This window comes from Tetrao urogallus (assembly GCF_951394365.1).
Source record: "Tetrao urogallus genome assembly, chromosome: 4".
Classification (NCBI taxonomy): Eukaryota; Metazoa; Chordata; class Aves; order Galliformes; family Phasianidae; genus Tetrao; species Tetrao urogallus.
In genome coordinates this window covers 49,425,162-49,439,299 of record NC_136817.1, presented here as the reverse complement: position 1 = coordinate 49,439,299, position 14,138 = coordinate 49,425,162, and the positions used below count along the sequence as shown (strand labels likewise).

The window sequence follows — 14,138 nt, the reverse complement described above, 5'->3', positions numbered from 1 at the left end:
TCTCATAAAACTGCTGTAATATTTTAAGAAAAGTTACATGGGAAAAAGCAATAAAGAAAGCACTGCTTCCAACTTTATGCTCTCTTTTCAAATACAGAAGCACTACTCTACAACTGTTTTTGCAGACTTGGTATGCTTGTATGTACTGTCAAAATTGCCCTTACACTTGAGTGGTTATGAAAAAGTAACCTTAAGCAGTACAAAAGGAAGAATCGTTTGAAGGCCATTAAGTAAGCCATTTTGTTCTGCATTCAGACACAGAGCAACCTAAAGGAGCACCATCAGTACTTACTTCCTTCCTTTTACTCGCTACCAGTTTCTTTTCTGACCGCTGGACACTTCTTGTCCCAAAGTAATCAAGAGCTGAGGTGGGAGTCAGTTTCACTGGAGATAATGGTTTGGTTTTAGCCTGTGGCTTTACATCTCCTTTTTTCACTGCTGCTGTTCCTGGACAACTGATTGCTGATGTCCCATTCTCCTTCGGTTTCAGGGAAATTCTCTTGTTGACAAAGTCATCCTCTTCATCTAAATATGAAGAATATTATATTACTTCTGACACGTGGTTCTCATAATGTCCAGAGAATTACTTTGGTCAGGTTACATTAACATAGACCCTAAGACAATACTAGGCATGTTTGAAGTTGACTTGGAGCAAAAGAGGGAAAATAAATAGCCACATTCCATAACATAATATTTAGCATCTAAATAGCGTAGCTAAGTCTGACTAAATTGATTGCTAAAATAAAGCTTCAGGTCTTCAACCTGCATAAACACATTCTGTCTTATTTACAAAGGTCTGCAGAGTGTCTTCCCCTCTTACGTAAGATAGCACATGAACAGAAATACAGGTCACTGAAATCTGAACTGCCATTCAACTGCACAGCACAACTCTTGAAATAACATACGTAAAATAAATCTAGCTTTGTGTTTCATTTGTTTGTAGTATTAATAGATCACTTAATATATGCTTTGAACACTAGAACACTGTACTTACAAGCACCCGCAGTAGATTCTCACATATGATTATAGGGTATGAATAATTACTTAGTTATTTGTCAAGTCCTGCTCACACCTTGTGAGTGCGTTAGCAAAGCGTGCTCTTAAACTATCTCTGCTTAGTCACACATTCTAGAAGCTATCTTCTATCCTCTGTATTTCTGCAGTTAAACTCGCTGTCCTTCCAGTACACCCAGAAGCATCTCAAAGAAATGCAGCCGTTTCAGAGAAAGCAGGAATCACACAGGAGTTCAACACACAAAACCAGATTTTTCAATTAATAAAAAAGAATGACACCTCCAAACACAGGAGGCGGAGGAAGCAGTACACACAGTAGCAATAAATATTAGCCCACAGATCACTGAACAAAAACAAAACTCAATTTTAGCTCTTAGGATTCATAACATCACAGAGTGGCCTAGGTTGGAAGGGACCTCAAGGATCACAAATCTCCAACCCCCTGCCAGAAGCAGGGCCACCAACCTCCCCACGTACATTGTTTTCTAGCAATGGAAAACAGAAAGAAAGCTTGATGGTCTTCCATTCATTCTGGATCCAAACTCTTCACACAGTCAAATCAATAAAAAAGATCACCAAGGACTTCAAGGAGTTGTGTGTCACCTTGTGAAGCCCTGCTGATAGTTACACAAGCGAAACCCTATCACTGAAGCATACAAAAAGCTATGGATACCACTGCCAAACCATCAGATCAATGTAACACCATAGAAGAAAAACATCACTTTTTGATGAGTAATAAAAACACTTTCTTTTGAAATCTTCTAAGAATTCAAAAGGCATAACAAGCAAACTGCAAGTGAAGCCCCAAACTGAACAAGGCAATACAAAAGGAATAAGGCTCACTGACTGGCAAGAAACAGAGGCAGTCATATTTGCATGCCCCTAACTGAAGTCTGGTTTTACTTCTCAAGATGTAGATGTTTTGATCACTCACACAGCACATCATGCACAAAAATGTTCCAAGCTGCTTTATAATTACATTTAAATTCACATTATTATTGCTACCATACATTCATTTTCCAGCCACTAAGTTTTCTTTATCACTTCTAAGTTTAAATTACATTGTATGCTTGCTATCTCTATTTTATACAAACACAAAATTATAGATCTTTGCTTCTGGTTCACTGTTTCTCAACAGATGGAGGCCACCCAACCATTTTAGGCACCAGCTGTGACTTCCTGCTCCTGGTCACTTAGCAAGCAGCACATAACATAAATCAACAGGGATCCTGACTATTCCTGTGAAAGTTCAGAGAAAGAAAAATAGAGCAAAGTACTACAAGGGGAGAAATTGGTTCAGCAGTTAAATGAAGAACGCCTGAAGATAAAAAAATTGTCTAGCAGAAAATGGAATTTCAGCCAATTCAATTCATGAGGCAATATATGAAAGACAAAACTGAAGCCCAGGTCCCTCTGAAAGCTTCACTGTTCTCAGCCCAATTACACATTTTGCTCAGGCAGCTGTAGATCCTTTATTGCCATTTAGCTCACTTTAACTGTTATCTATCTGGGAAAGTCAGACACCAAATGCTTTAGGCTCCTAATCCACAGCAGCGTGAGGTCTGGCTATGAGACTGCTCATCTCAACCCAGTTTCAGAATTTTGCTTCTTTTGATATTTCTAGTTTAAATGAGAAAATACATTTGCAGGAGCAAAATGCACTTATTAGTAAAAAAAACAAGTGCATGTGAGAGGAATTACATTTACTTGTTCAAGAAGACATTCAGCTGACCAACTATGAATGCGTTTTGTTTGCTTTTTTTTTTTTTTTTAATCTAAAGACTGCTACCAAGCTGGAAAAGAATCTTTATTTACCACTGCTATCATATAATCTGCACACAAGATTGAGTTTTTTTCCTTATTCACTTGTAACCACTTAAATAGCAATATAAAAAAACCAACAGGATATTGCTTTCCCTCAATTAGAGGGAAGTAGAGTAAATATAATTAACTTTTAATTAAAAAGGATGTGGATTTGAGTCATTTATGATGCCAGTACTAAGCACCACGGATGACCAGAGTTTTGCTTTAATTATGTCCTTCCTAGAAACAACAGAATTGGAAGCATTTGCACACGGCAAGTGCTCAGCAAGAACAAGAGACAGCACTTCGGGACAGCCACCTATAGATGTAAATAGAGAAAGATGGACAAGAGCCCTAAAACAGTCATTAGGAAACAAAGCCACTCAGACTGCACTCGGTGGCATCCAACAGATGCTTTATCACACAGGTGCTCCGGCTGGTTTCATCTCGGGTTCATGAACTTTCCAAAACATCAGAAGTCTACCTCATCTTCAGGCATCCCTCGCTTATTTCCTGCATGTAAGAACTTGAACTTTTTCACTAACACCTTCACGCTTCTTCCTTGTGCATGCCTAATGCCACAGAAGTCAACAGCATGGTTGATTAATCAGCTGTACACTTACAGTTCCCTTACAAACAAGAAGGTGACCTATTTTACAGCCTTAAAAGTACTAAGGGAGTCCCAGCACCGCTACCAGACTGCTCAGATCACTGCTTCTCACCGTATGACCAGTTCTGTGCTACCACAATGGGAGGAAGACGTTCCCACTCATGGAAACTAGACAACAATTTCTGGGAAAACACAGGGGAAAGTTTTGAATTCAGCTGACAAAATAGGTCAATTGCAGCATTTTCATAGCCCTGTCTTACAGAAATTTCCAGGTGAACAGTCGAGATGGGACTGCAGAAGTCCCTGACCCCAACTAAGGCTGAGAAATGGGAATTCATCTTATCACCAAGCAGATGACTTTTACTCTGTAGAACATTTGTAGAACAGCACACTACTATCAGAATAATATTTCCTGTTTATATCCACACATTTTGTGTGTGCTATAAAAGGAATGCACACACTGAACAAATACATCTGAGGTTTAGGTTTTTTTCTAGCGTTACCTCTGAAGACTTACAAATGCAAGCTGAGGACACGCATTTTAGTTGAGTTTTCTGGAAATTAAGTAGATGTAACAAAGAGAGAAACTTGTGTGATTAACGGAACAGATGTGCATGACAGCCAGGAGATTGCTTTTAATTATTTTTGATACAAACACTACACATGAAGCAGGGTCCTTCTGCGCCAGGTAATTTACACGAACAAGCTGCCCTAGCAACAACCAATAACTGTTACATCCTGGATGGGTTTAAAAAACTACTCTGTGACACCTGAACACACCCGACTTCCATTTTATAGCAGCACAATGAGGTTAATCAACTACCTCCTGCAGCCCATTTGCAAGTGCTTGTTAGTGCTTGGTTTTAATACCAACTCCAAACACAAGCAGTGCATCTATACAAGGAGTAAGCAGTATGTAGTAGGAAAAAAGTATGTTAAACATAAAAGCTTGCAGACTTTCACAGAAAGGCCTTCTAAACACAGCTAGAGGATAGCATCCTCCCCAAAAGTCACTATACCTTCACTGCTTGTGTAAGATGACAACACCCTGGATATTCTTCAGTTTTAGTGGTGCTACATCTGCACAAGGGCTTCAGATGGCTCTTGCCCTAAAGAACTTGCAGTAGGAATTACCGCCAAGCTGAAGTTCAGGGTGGATAAAGTAATGCTTGTATTTATTACTTCAAGCACGCGTTTACCAGTACTTAACAGTTCCAACACAAGTTAGGACTCTGCATTTTGTATTCAACTTTTGCTTAAAGTAAGTCTTTAAGAAAGCTATGATAACCGTCTCTCCTAAAAACGTATTCTCTATCACCCTCATCTAAAATCACAGTAGTTCCAATCCATATTTCAAAAACTGGTCTGTGTAGTCATTTAGATTTCCAGTGTCATTTGTCAACAAGCTGACTGATTTCAGGCGTACTACAAACATGTACTTTAAACCATAATTGTTAGTGCTCTGCCTATATCCTCATGTCAAGGTTCCATTCTGTTATAAAAATTTAAAAGTCTACCAGAACCATCCAAGTACCATTCTTCTGAAATCCGTTTATTTTTTTTTTTTTTACATCTGTTGGGATTTTCCAGTTAGCAGACATAATTTCAAGAAATTGTTGTATTTTTCACTAAGGGTTGTGTATCTTTCACAAAAGGGTTCTGGGATGCCAGAACCTCAATGGAATAACTGCCACACCTAATTGGAGTTACACACTTCAGTGCCAAACTACATAACCATTAAAACTCTTCCATCCAGTAAATTCCAAATGAAACTCTTAGTCAAATATGCACATTTCTGTTTTTACAAATGTCTCTAGTAAGACATTTTGGTGCCATTAAAATAATACAGATCCTGATATATTTTTAGATCTAAAATAAATGATCATCACCATAAATAATCTGCAAACCACTAATTAGAGCAACTCCCTTTAAATTAAATAAGCATAGTGCCATAGAAACTGCTGCACGTATCACCCTGGCATGCAATCAGAAGTTATCAGTCCATTAACACTTTCCAGTTCATTACAGAGAGCTTGATGCACTTGAACTGGTCAGTTTCACCATAAGAGCAGCTTTATTTTCCCAAAGCATATATGAGTCCCCTCCACACAATGAAGCTTCTTGTTCTGGTTTATTGTCTGAAGTTACCTGCATGATAAGAACATTCAGTGCTGTCAAAGAAACAAGGTGGAGGAAGAACCTTGAAGAAAATTCAAGTGGGGACAACTCAGATATGTGCTCAGAAACCTTAAAACTGATATTTGTAAAATAAGGAGGAGCTATAATACTACTTTCTAAACGCAAAACTAAGTTTTCACTACAAAGCTTCTTCAAAAACCTAACAGGGTTAATAAAATTTTATTTTAAAAAACACATTTTGTGTGAAACCACACCTCAGGAGAGGTAAAAGGTCACTGGGGATGGGGAAGGAATGGGGAAGTACTACTCCAAACTGCAACTCATGGCTCCTTTAACAATAATTACATCTTAAGAGCTAGGCAGGGTGTTTTTTTTTTTTTTTTTTTTAAAGGATCCATGTCTTTGAGGTCAGGGAAGTTCCCTTTCATTATTATAGGCTAAATAAATTATGCTCTGCTGTTTTCTTAACACAATGATTTGCTGAATATAGCTTTATTCCAAGTTGACTGGGTAAAGAAAAGACTGCACACCCCTTAGGAGATACTTTGAATACTAAAAGCAGTTTTGCTATTCTGTTGTATTTTTTAAAACACTAAGCCTCAAAAACCCACAGAAAAATTGCAATTTTGATTCCTAGGAGCATAACTGACTCCAGAAAACTTCACTAGCTCTCAACATGGCAATAACTAATACAAAAGACAGAACGAATGCACATCCTCTATGAAGGAACTGAAAAAGCCCCCATTAAATGGCTGTATCAAAAGACCCAAGGATGACATTTTCAACAAGTGCTATGCTTTTCCCAAGCCCGCAAGAATCTTAAGAAGCATTACAGTCACAGAAAGCCCATGAAGGAGAGTGTGAACTAGTGAACTTCACCTGGCCAATTTTATCACTCAAATTACATCTACTGAATAGTTACAATATGCTTACAGTAATGTATAAGTATTGGAAAAAAATTAAATGGGGAGGGACTAAAGCAAACAGAACAGGAAGAACTTCAGAAGTTCTGCTTTTTATCTTCTGAAAAATTATATATAGTTGAGTGCAAAGTTTACTCCAACCATAGCTGCGTACTGCCTCTTTTACAACCCCAGGTTCTGGCTTATAACGAGTGCCCTTGTACACAATGCACTGCCCTGAAGTCAGATTCATGTACACTTACAAAAATGCTCTTCTTGCTTTTTCTGAATTATTACAGGACCCTTTTGTTGTTCTACCAGTATTTGCAGATTCACGCAAGGAAAAACAAGACACATAATCAAGTTTTAAGAAGTACACTGAGCACCCAGGCGCCTAAATAAATTAATTTCCACACAGCTTGCTCCTACACACTTTGTACACTGTCCTCTGCAACACCAGTCCCTGTTTCTCCATCGAATTTCTCCCAGAATCCATGCTATCCTTCCTCGGGTGTATTTTAAGTCAAACTTCCTTGAGGTTTGACTGACCTTTCATAAAATCTGATGAAGAGAAGCTGCTTCATGAAGACCTGTTTTACTACTTTCACTCATTTTCACTCCTGTAAGTACATACAATGCTAATATTGCCCTGAAAGTAAAAGTGAGATATTTTTTTTTTTACTTCCCTATGAGATGTTTCAATATGAAACGTGCTTATTCACTGACTATCTGCTGCTACTTTGAACTAGTGGTTGGATTCGCGAGATTTTTGGTCACTAGCACCAGCATTTACCCATTTTTTCCATGTCTTCTCTCTTGATATCCTCTGTATGAAAAGAGTTGGTATTCAGACAACACACTGCCAAGCTGTGCTTTTTTTGCCCTATATTCTAATCCTTGAGGAATAGCGTTCCAGTAACTTCCATCCTACTCACCTTCTACCAACTTCCATTTTCCTAACTTCACAAGTAATCCAGACTAGCACCTAGAATAAGGCCTTTAACAAATAAATAAATTGTATTTTACAATATTCAGATTGTCAAAGCAATTGCTACACATGCATAAATACCGCTGCACAATATATAAGATAGATTATTGTTCACTAAAAGCAAATTAAGTCACAGTTCCTGCCAAACAGCCACTTATGATGAAACCAGGTAAGCTACATTGCATCATAACAACAGGTCATCTTCCACAAACAAAATCCAAGGTTCCACACTTCTTTAAAATAACACTGTTTGACTATTTAACAAGTACAACAAACATTTGGATTTTTCCCAATCCCCTCACCTGTTCTACCACAAGGCAGGCTTCCCCACCCCAAGACTCTTTGCTACCTCCCAGAATAGCTTCACTTCACCCTGGCTATCATTAATTCAAATAAGCATTAAGTTTGTTTCACTAACAAAGTATTTCTTACAGAACCAGAGAGCAATTACTCCTGCTTTATTTTTACCTTTCTAAAATGTGAATAAACTTCACAAGCGAATACTTCCACTCTTACCCAAACCAGAAACTAATTCCTGCAACAGTATTTAAGAAAACTGGATCCCCCCCCACAGTGACACGGGGGATCCCCCTCCCCCCCCACACACAGTGACACGGGGGATCCCCCCATCCTTTTAAAAGATATTTATCCCAAGCAAATAGATGGGTCACACACTTGACAGAAATCTCTCCCGAATTCCAATAAGCTGAAGAAACAGTTTATACAGATTCAGTAAAAACAAAATTCAAAAGTCTCAAGATTATAAAGATGTTGTTTCAGACGTAGACTAAGTCAACCCTGTATGTACTTAACAGTCTTTAGATAAGAGCAACCTTGATCCATGGTTCTCAGGGATTTCACTAATAACCTTGACCAGCACTCCCATTATATTCCTCTGAAGAAAAGCTTGATTACACCACCTAGAATTGCCTAACCTATCATGAACCTAATCAATGCTTTTTGTTCTCCAGGAATCCAATCATTTATCTATTTTGAGATCAATGCTATCCTTTATAATTTATTAGGAAAGCTGTCAAAGGAAATTAAGTTTTGAGTAAAAGACAGGAACAAGCAAGATGGAAAAAGTGTTTGGGATAGCTTAGCAAATTGAGTTCATCTCAACACACAATACAGTACAGATAAATGCCAGGTCAAATATCTAGGACAAGTAAAATAAGCACAATCCATCTCAGAAACAGAGATTATGAAGACAGCCCGGAGGAGGAAAGAGGCAGAGCAAAGGAAAAAGCCAGCTGAGTCACACCTCTAATTGGATGCCAGAGCAAACAAAACTCAGAGGGTTAACAGAAGAACTGGAAATCTAACACTTATAAAACATGTGTTATCCAAGAAGGTTTGGTTTCAACACTGCACAGGCTTTAATCAATTTCTAGGAATCTATAGTGGGAAAGAACTGCAGCTAGTAAAGATCTCTAGAGCACAAAACAAACGCACAAGACCTCAGTTAAAGTTAAAACATTAAGTTAACATTAAAGCCTCAGCTAAACTCAGACTGGATGAAGCATGGAACAAGACATAGGCAGATACCCCGCACACTAAGAAACACCTCCATGACCAAAATCTGCCCCTACAGTGTTGTAACTCTGGGGAAATGCTACAGTTCCTTTTACACAGGTGATCTGAGTATGGTAACCAGTACTTGGTATCAAAATACTAAAGTTTATTTGCATTACAACAAATCAATGTCAAGTTACAGTAGCTCCAGTGCAGAAAGATATACTGGTGTTAAAAGCAAATCTGAAAAGAACAAATGTAACAAGATAAGATTTAAAGAGAGTAGCTTTCAGCTCAGAGCAGTGCACCATTCTGAAGCAGAACACTTTTAGTCTTTACCTTACAAAGAGGATCGGAATCAGAACCTCAATAAGTGTCACTATTTTAATAACTGGATTCTTTTTGCCTGCATATACAGTCATACCCTTAAGTGCCACTAAAAGATCTCTTACAGAAAATGCATTGGGAGAACAATTACTAATAAAAACATAACCAGAAGTTGCAAAAATCCTTGTAAATATATCAAATACTCTCAAAAATAAAACTCTTCACATGACAACACATGCATTCACATACATTCAGCCAAATGTTTTCAGATGCCAAATGAAGTCTATCCCCAAGATGTACTGAAGTATTAAATACCAGAACAGCTGTTAATTCACTTCCACAGACAAATTCCAGAGTTCACAAAACCTGAATATGCTCAATTCACATAGAATTGAAGACGAGCCTTCATAAGCTGCTGTCTACCTCTCAACCAATACCAGCAACTTCTCCATAACATCTCCAATTTAAGAAAGGAAACTGCATGATGTGAAGAAGTAACGAGCTGTAAACAAAACAGCCTCATGATAGAACAAAGAAAACCTGAAGGAACAATCACACAAAAAGAGACCAACAGACAAATAATGTTTTTTAAAAAAAAAAAAAAAGTTTTTTTTTTGCACTCACCAATATATTCTTCAAAGTTTAAAGACATGGAAAATCATACACAAAGCTAAATTAAAATCCAGATTTTCAAGCCTACTTATGGTAACCAACAGCCATTTCAAAAAACGTGCTTAACTGTATGAAAAAGACATCTCATACATACATACTTGCCTCCTCTACAGCTATGAAGCAAATAGAAACATTCCAGCTTGTGAAGTCACATGCCTAATTCTAATCACTACTCAGAATTACACTGCTTTCCACAATAGCAGAGACTAAAATTCAAAAGTGCTTCTTGTTAGCTTAAGGAAAACATAATCTTTTGTTCTCTGTATGAGGTCTTATTACAAGTATTTAAGAGTACATCAGTCAAACAACCCTATGATGCAACCCACCCCACTACAACTGCACACAAAGCATCACGTTTCCATTACCTGTCTCTGAAACATAGACAACAGGGTGCTGCTTTAGAACTTGACCAAGTTTTGAAGTAGCTGCTTTCTTCTCTGATGCCTTCTTGGTTTTTTTCACAGACTGCACTTCCTCTTCTGAATCTGTATTTTGACCACAGCATAAATGTACATTTCTTCCATATACAATACAGACTTTAAGTAATAAATCTTCTAACATCAGTTAATGTGTTCACATACAATCAATCAGCTGTGTTAGAAAAAGGTGTTACATGGAAGGTCAGAGCACAGCCTCATTACTCTAAAATTTTTGCTTGTTTGTTAAGAGTAGGGAAATGTTGTTACACATCTAGGAATAGCTGCATCTGTCTAAAATCCCCCCCAAAAATGAGCACAACTGTCAGATTACCACAAGTTTTAAATATAAAAATTATAAAAACCACCCACACCTCATCACAATGGACCTTCAGCATAGGTTTATTAGCCAGATTAAATTTATAAGGCATTGGAGATAATACATTATATATAATAAGCCATTACGTTGGCTTATTCTACAATACCTATTTCCAAAACCTATCAACAGGCTAGAGTAGATAAATGAGGTTGTATTCCTTCATTTCTCAGGAGAACACTGCTAGGCTGCCACTCAGCTCAACATCCTCTACATCCCAAAAGCTGCCAGGAGGACAAACCTATCCCACAGAAGACGATATATGCCAACATCCAAATAAGTATGCAGGACAGGCTGAAGCAGCAGACGCAACTAGCATGTTTAACAGAAAGTTACACTTCAAAGCCTAGCTTTTTCCACATTAAATCCTAATATATAATTAAAATTATAATAACAGAAAATGAATATAAAAATATATTGAAAAAAATCCATGCCTAATTGACTTTATTCTCAAAAAAAAAAAAAAAAAAAAAAAAAATTCTCCATCTTTATGAACTCAGAGCAGTATTTCTCTTCTCCTATTGACAATGGGCAAAAATTAGCAATATCTGACAATAACAGCACTATGGTGAAATTGTGCAAATATTTAAAGGTAGAAGTTGAATTATGTATTACCTCTGTACTCCAGCTCTAAACAGAAATATTTCTACTGCTATTCCCTACAACAAGCTGTGTGTAAAACAGTTTATTTGAACACATCTGCACGCTATTATAAAATAGCATCATTCTGACAGATGCGAGTCACCCCTTCTCTTCTACAGAAGAATCCATCTTCTACTAAGTCACTAAAACTTCAAGATAAAGTCTTCAGTGGAAGAATTGTAGAAACTCCTGCTGCCAGTTTGATGCTTTCACAGATGTTCAGAAACCAGCCAGAGATTAAATGATATCACAGATAGGAATAATGCAGAAGTTCAAAAACCCCATTTTAATTTCACGAACCTGACAGGCTAATGGTTTATTTGTGGTTTCTTTATTGCTCTTTATTTGTTTGTTTTTCATTTATGAGTGCTATAAAAGGTGTTTTCCTTATTATTACACACAATATTTTTAGAAAATTATGATTAGTGTTTTAAATAATGGAAGAAATAAGTTCCAGATGATACATTTAAAACCATAATACATTTATGCAATTGTAAAGTTATACTACACAGCCAGTCACCTGTATCCAGGGTATGGTGCTACTTATCTTAACAGGGCAGGAAAAACTAAAAACTCCCCATAGTCTATATATGTATCTATATATCTCTTCATAACCATGAAGTTCTGGAATTTTAATAGAATTAGCTACTCAGAGTAGTTTTTAATTTTACTTTTTAAACAGAAGCTTTGTTAGAAATGCACACGCAAGGCACAGGCTTCTCTCATCCGTCATTTTTAACTATCAAACAATCATTACAGTGAAGCAATAAAAATCACCAGTGCATTCAAAGATACCTCCCTCCCCTAGCAGGGCTACCTATGAAGTGTTCTTAATTGCATTTACAACAAACCAAGCACAGCTTTCTGTCAGATGTAGCATTTACCTAATCAACCCTTATGCAAAAGATAGAAAGGAGTATTCTGAGACAACTGTGAACATCACCTGAATCATAGATTATTCTTTTTTTCTTGTACGCCTGCTTTTGTTTGGGAACATCTTCACTGGGTGAACTCTTCACCTAGAAGAAAAAATTTATTGGCTCAACCAGCAAACAGGTCCTCCCAGCCTTTAATCAGCTTAAATTTATGAGTTTAAAACCATTTCTGACAGATAATTTATTTATGAGTATTACTTTTAAGAACAATCTTTTTCTAACTTGTGGGTGGGAGTGGAAGAGGGGCCAGGGAGAGGAGATGAGGAACTAACTGCACTAGCAAAGTTCAGCATGCTCCAAGTAAACAGCAGGCAATTACACTGATAGTAAATACTCCACTTTAATGCCAATTAAAGGAAATCAAACAGATTTTCAAGCTGTTCCAAGTTTTTAAAGTTATGACTTTAAAAAACAATGATACAAACAATCACGTAATCAAGAAATGAAGCACCTTACAAATAAGGAAAGCAAGACTCACCTTTGTTTCCTTTCCCCTCTTCTTCCCACTCGATTCTCCTTCCCCATTTTTTATCTTCTCACTCTTTTTCACAGCCTGGCACTCCTGTTGCTTTCCATGAGGCACAACTCCAAAGAATTTCCGGATATCCTATTTAAAGGACAAACACTTTCATAAGGTTTTAAATACAAGTAACTCCTAGAAGTTTCACACTGCAAAAGAGCAGAGCACTTGAAAGAATGAATATTACTCTCAGCAGCTCCTGTTATTTGTTGATCTACAAGTCTTTCCTCAAAATTACAAAACAAAGACTAAATAGTTAAAAGCAGCGCTCAGACACTGCACAGCCTTTCTCTTGTCTCTCAGTCACAAAAAAAGGTATTTTTCCCCTTTCGAGAGTCATCTTACACACTCAGAATCTTTCATTAGCAATGAAATGCAGTGACTTCAAACAGACGTCTGCCTGGGGTTGCTTTTTTCCACTTAATCATCACAAACTGAGCCCAAAGTATTTTGATAGTTAACGTGACCAACTTGGGCATGATGTAGAGCGCAATGTGAAAAGACAAGAAGTACCAGGAGCTACAAAGCAGCCTACTGGCAGGACGTACCATACCCTCCACCTTCTAACAAATTTAAGGCAGTAACTCCGATCTCACTGAAAAAATTAGCTAGCAAAAAGCAAATTAAGATTTCAACAAAGACAAAAGTTAATTATATTAAGAATACAAGACTCCAAAAGGTGGATTTTGGAACCGTATTTTCTTATCCTACCATAGAAGAACCATAAAAAGCTCTACTCAAGACTAGAAACTGAATCTACAATTAAAATAAGCGCCAGCCCCCCCCCCCCCCCCAAAACCCTATCTGACAGCCGTTTATTAAACTAGCATTACAGCATCATTAAAAAAGAAGCACAAAATCTGTACCTCCTTGGTATCACCACTTCCAGGGGCAGCAGCCATTTCAGCTTTAAAGAAAGTCTCTGGTATGGCCAAAATATATGGCAGGTAAGGGCTGTGGCTCAGGGCCCTACCCTCCCCAGCTGCTAACTATTCCCTATTAGAGAGCAGCAGCTATCACACATCTAGGTAGTGTTAAAGTAGTAAATGCTAAAGAAAACATAACATGAAATCTCCATACAAACATGATCAATGATTATGTCTGCATCAGGTTCCTTTTTTCTCACCAGTTCCCTCATGATTTGGATTAGCAGAGTTTATTGGGCTGAAAACCAACGGAATAAAGAACTTGAAAGCATAAAATGGGCCACATACAGATTTATTTAGTATGCTTAGCTTAAAGCAATTTTCTAGAATCAGAAGTGTTATTTCCTGTAGAA

General features: G+C 37.4%; 1 protein-coding gene across 1 annotated transcript in view; it reads right to left on the bottom strand.

The window, feature by feature from the left end:
* The window catches only part of RFC1 (replication factor C subunit 1), a gene marked incomplete at both ends in the record, with an annotated part of 31,174 nt that extends 17,413 nt beyond the window's left edge, over nucleotides 1-13,761 (bottom strand). Inside the window, 5 exons of the mRNA XM_079534625.1 lie at nucleotides 293-525; nucleotides 10,336-10,455; nucleotides 12,348-12,423; nucleotides 12,818-12,946; nucleotides 13,726-13,761. Of these exons, the coding sequence (XP_079390751.1) occupies nucleotides 293-525; nucleotides 10,336-10,455; nucleotides 12,348-12,423; nucleotides 12,818-12,946; nucleotides 13,726-13,761 (594 nt within the window). The remainder of the gene's footprint in view (nucleotides 1-292; nucleotides 526-10,335; nucleotides 10,456-12,347; nucleotides 12,424-12,817; nucleotides 12,947-13,725) is intronic.
* Nucleotides 13,762-14,138: the final 377 nt, after the last annotated feature.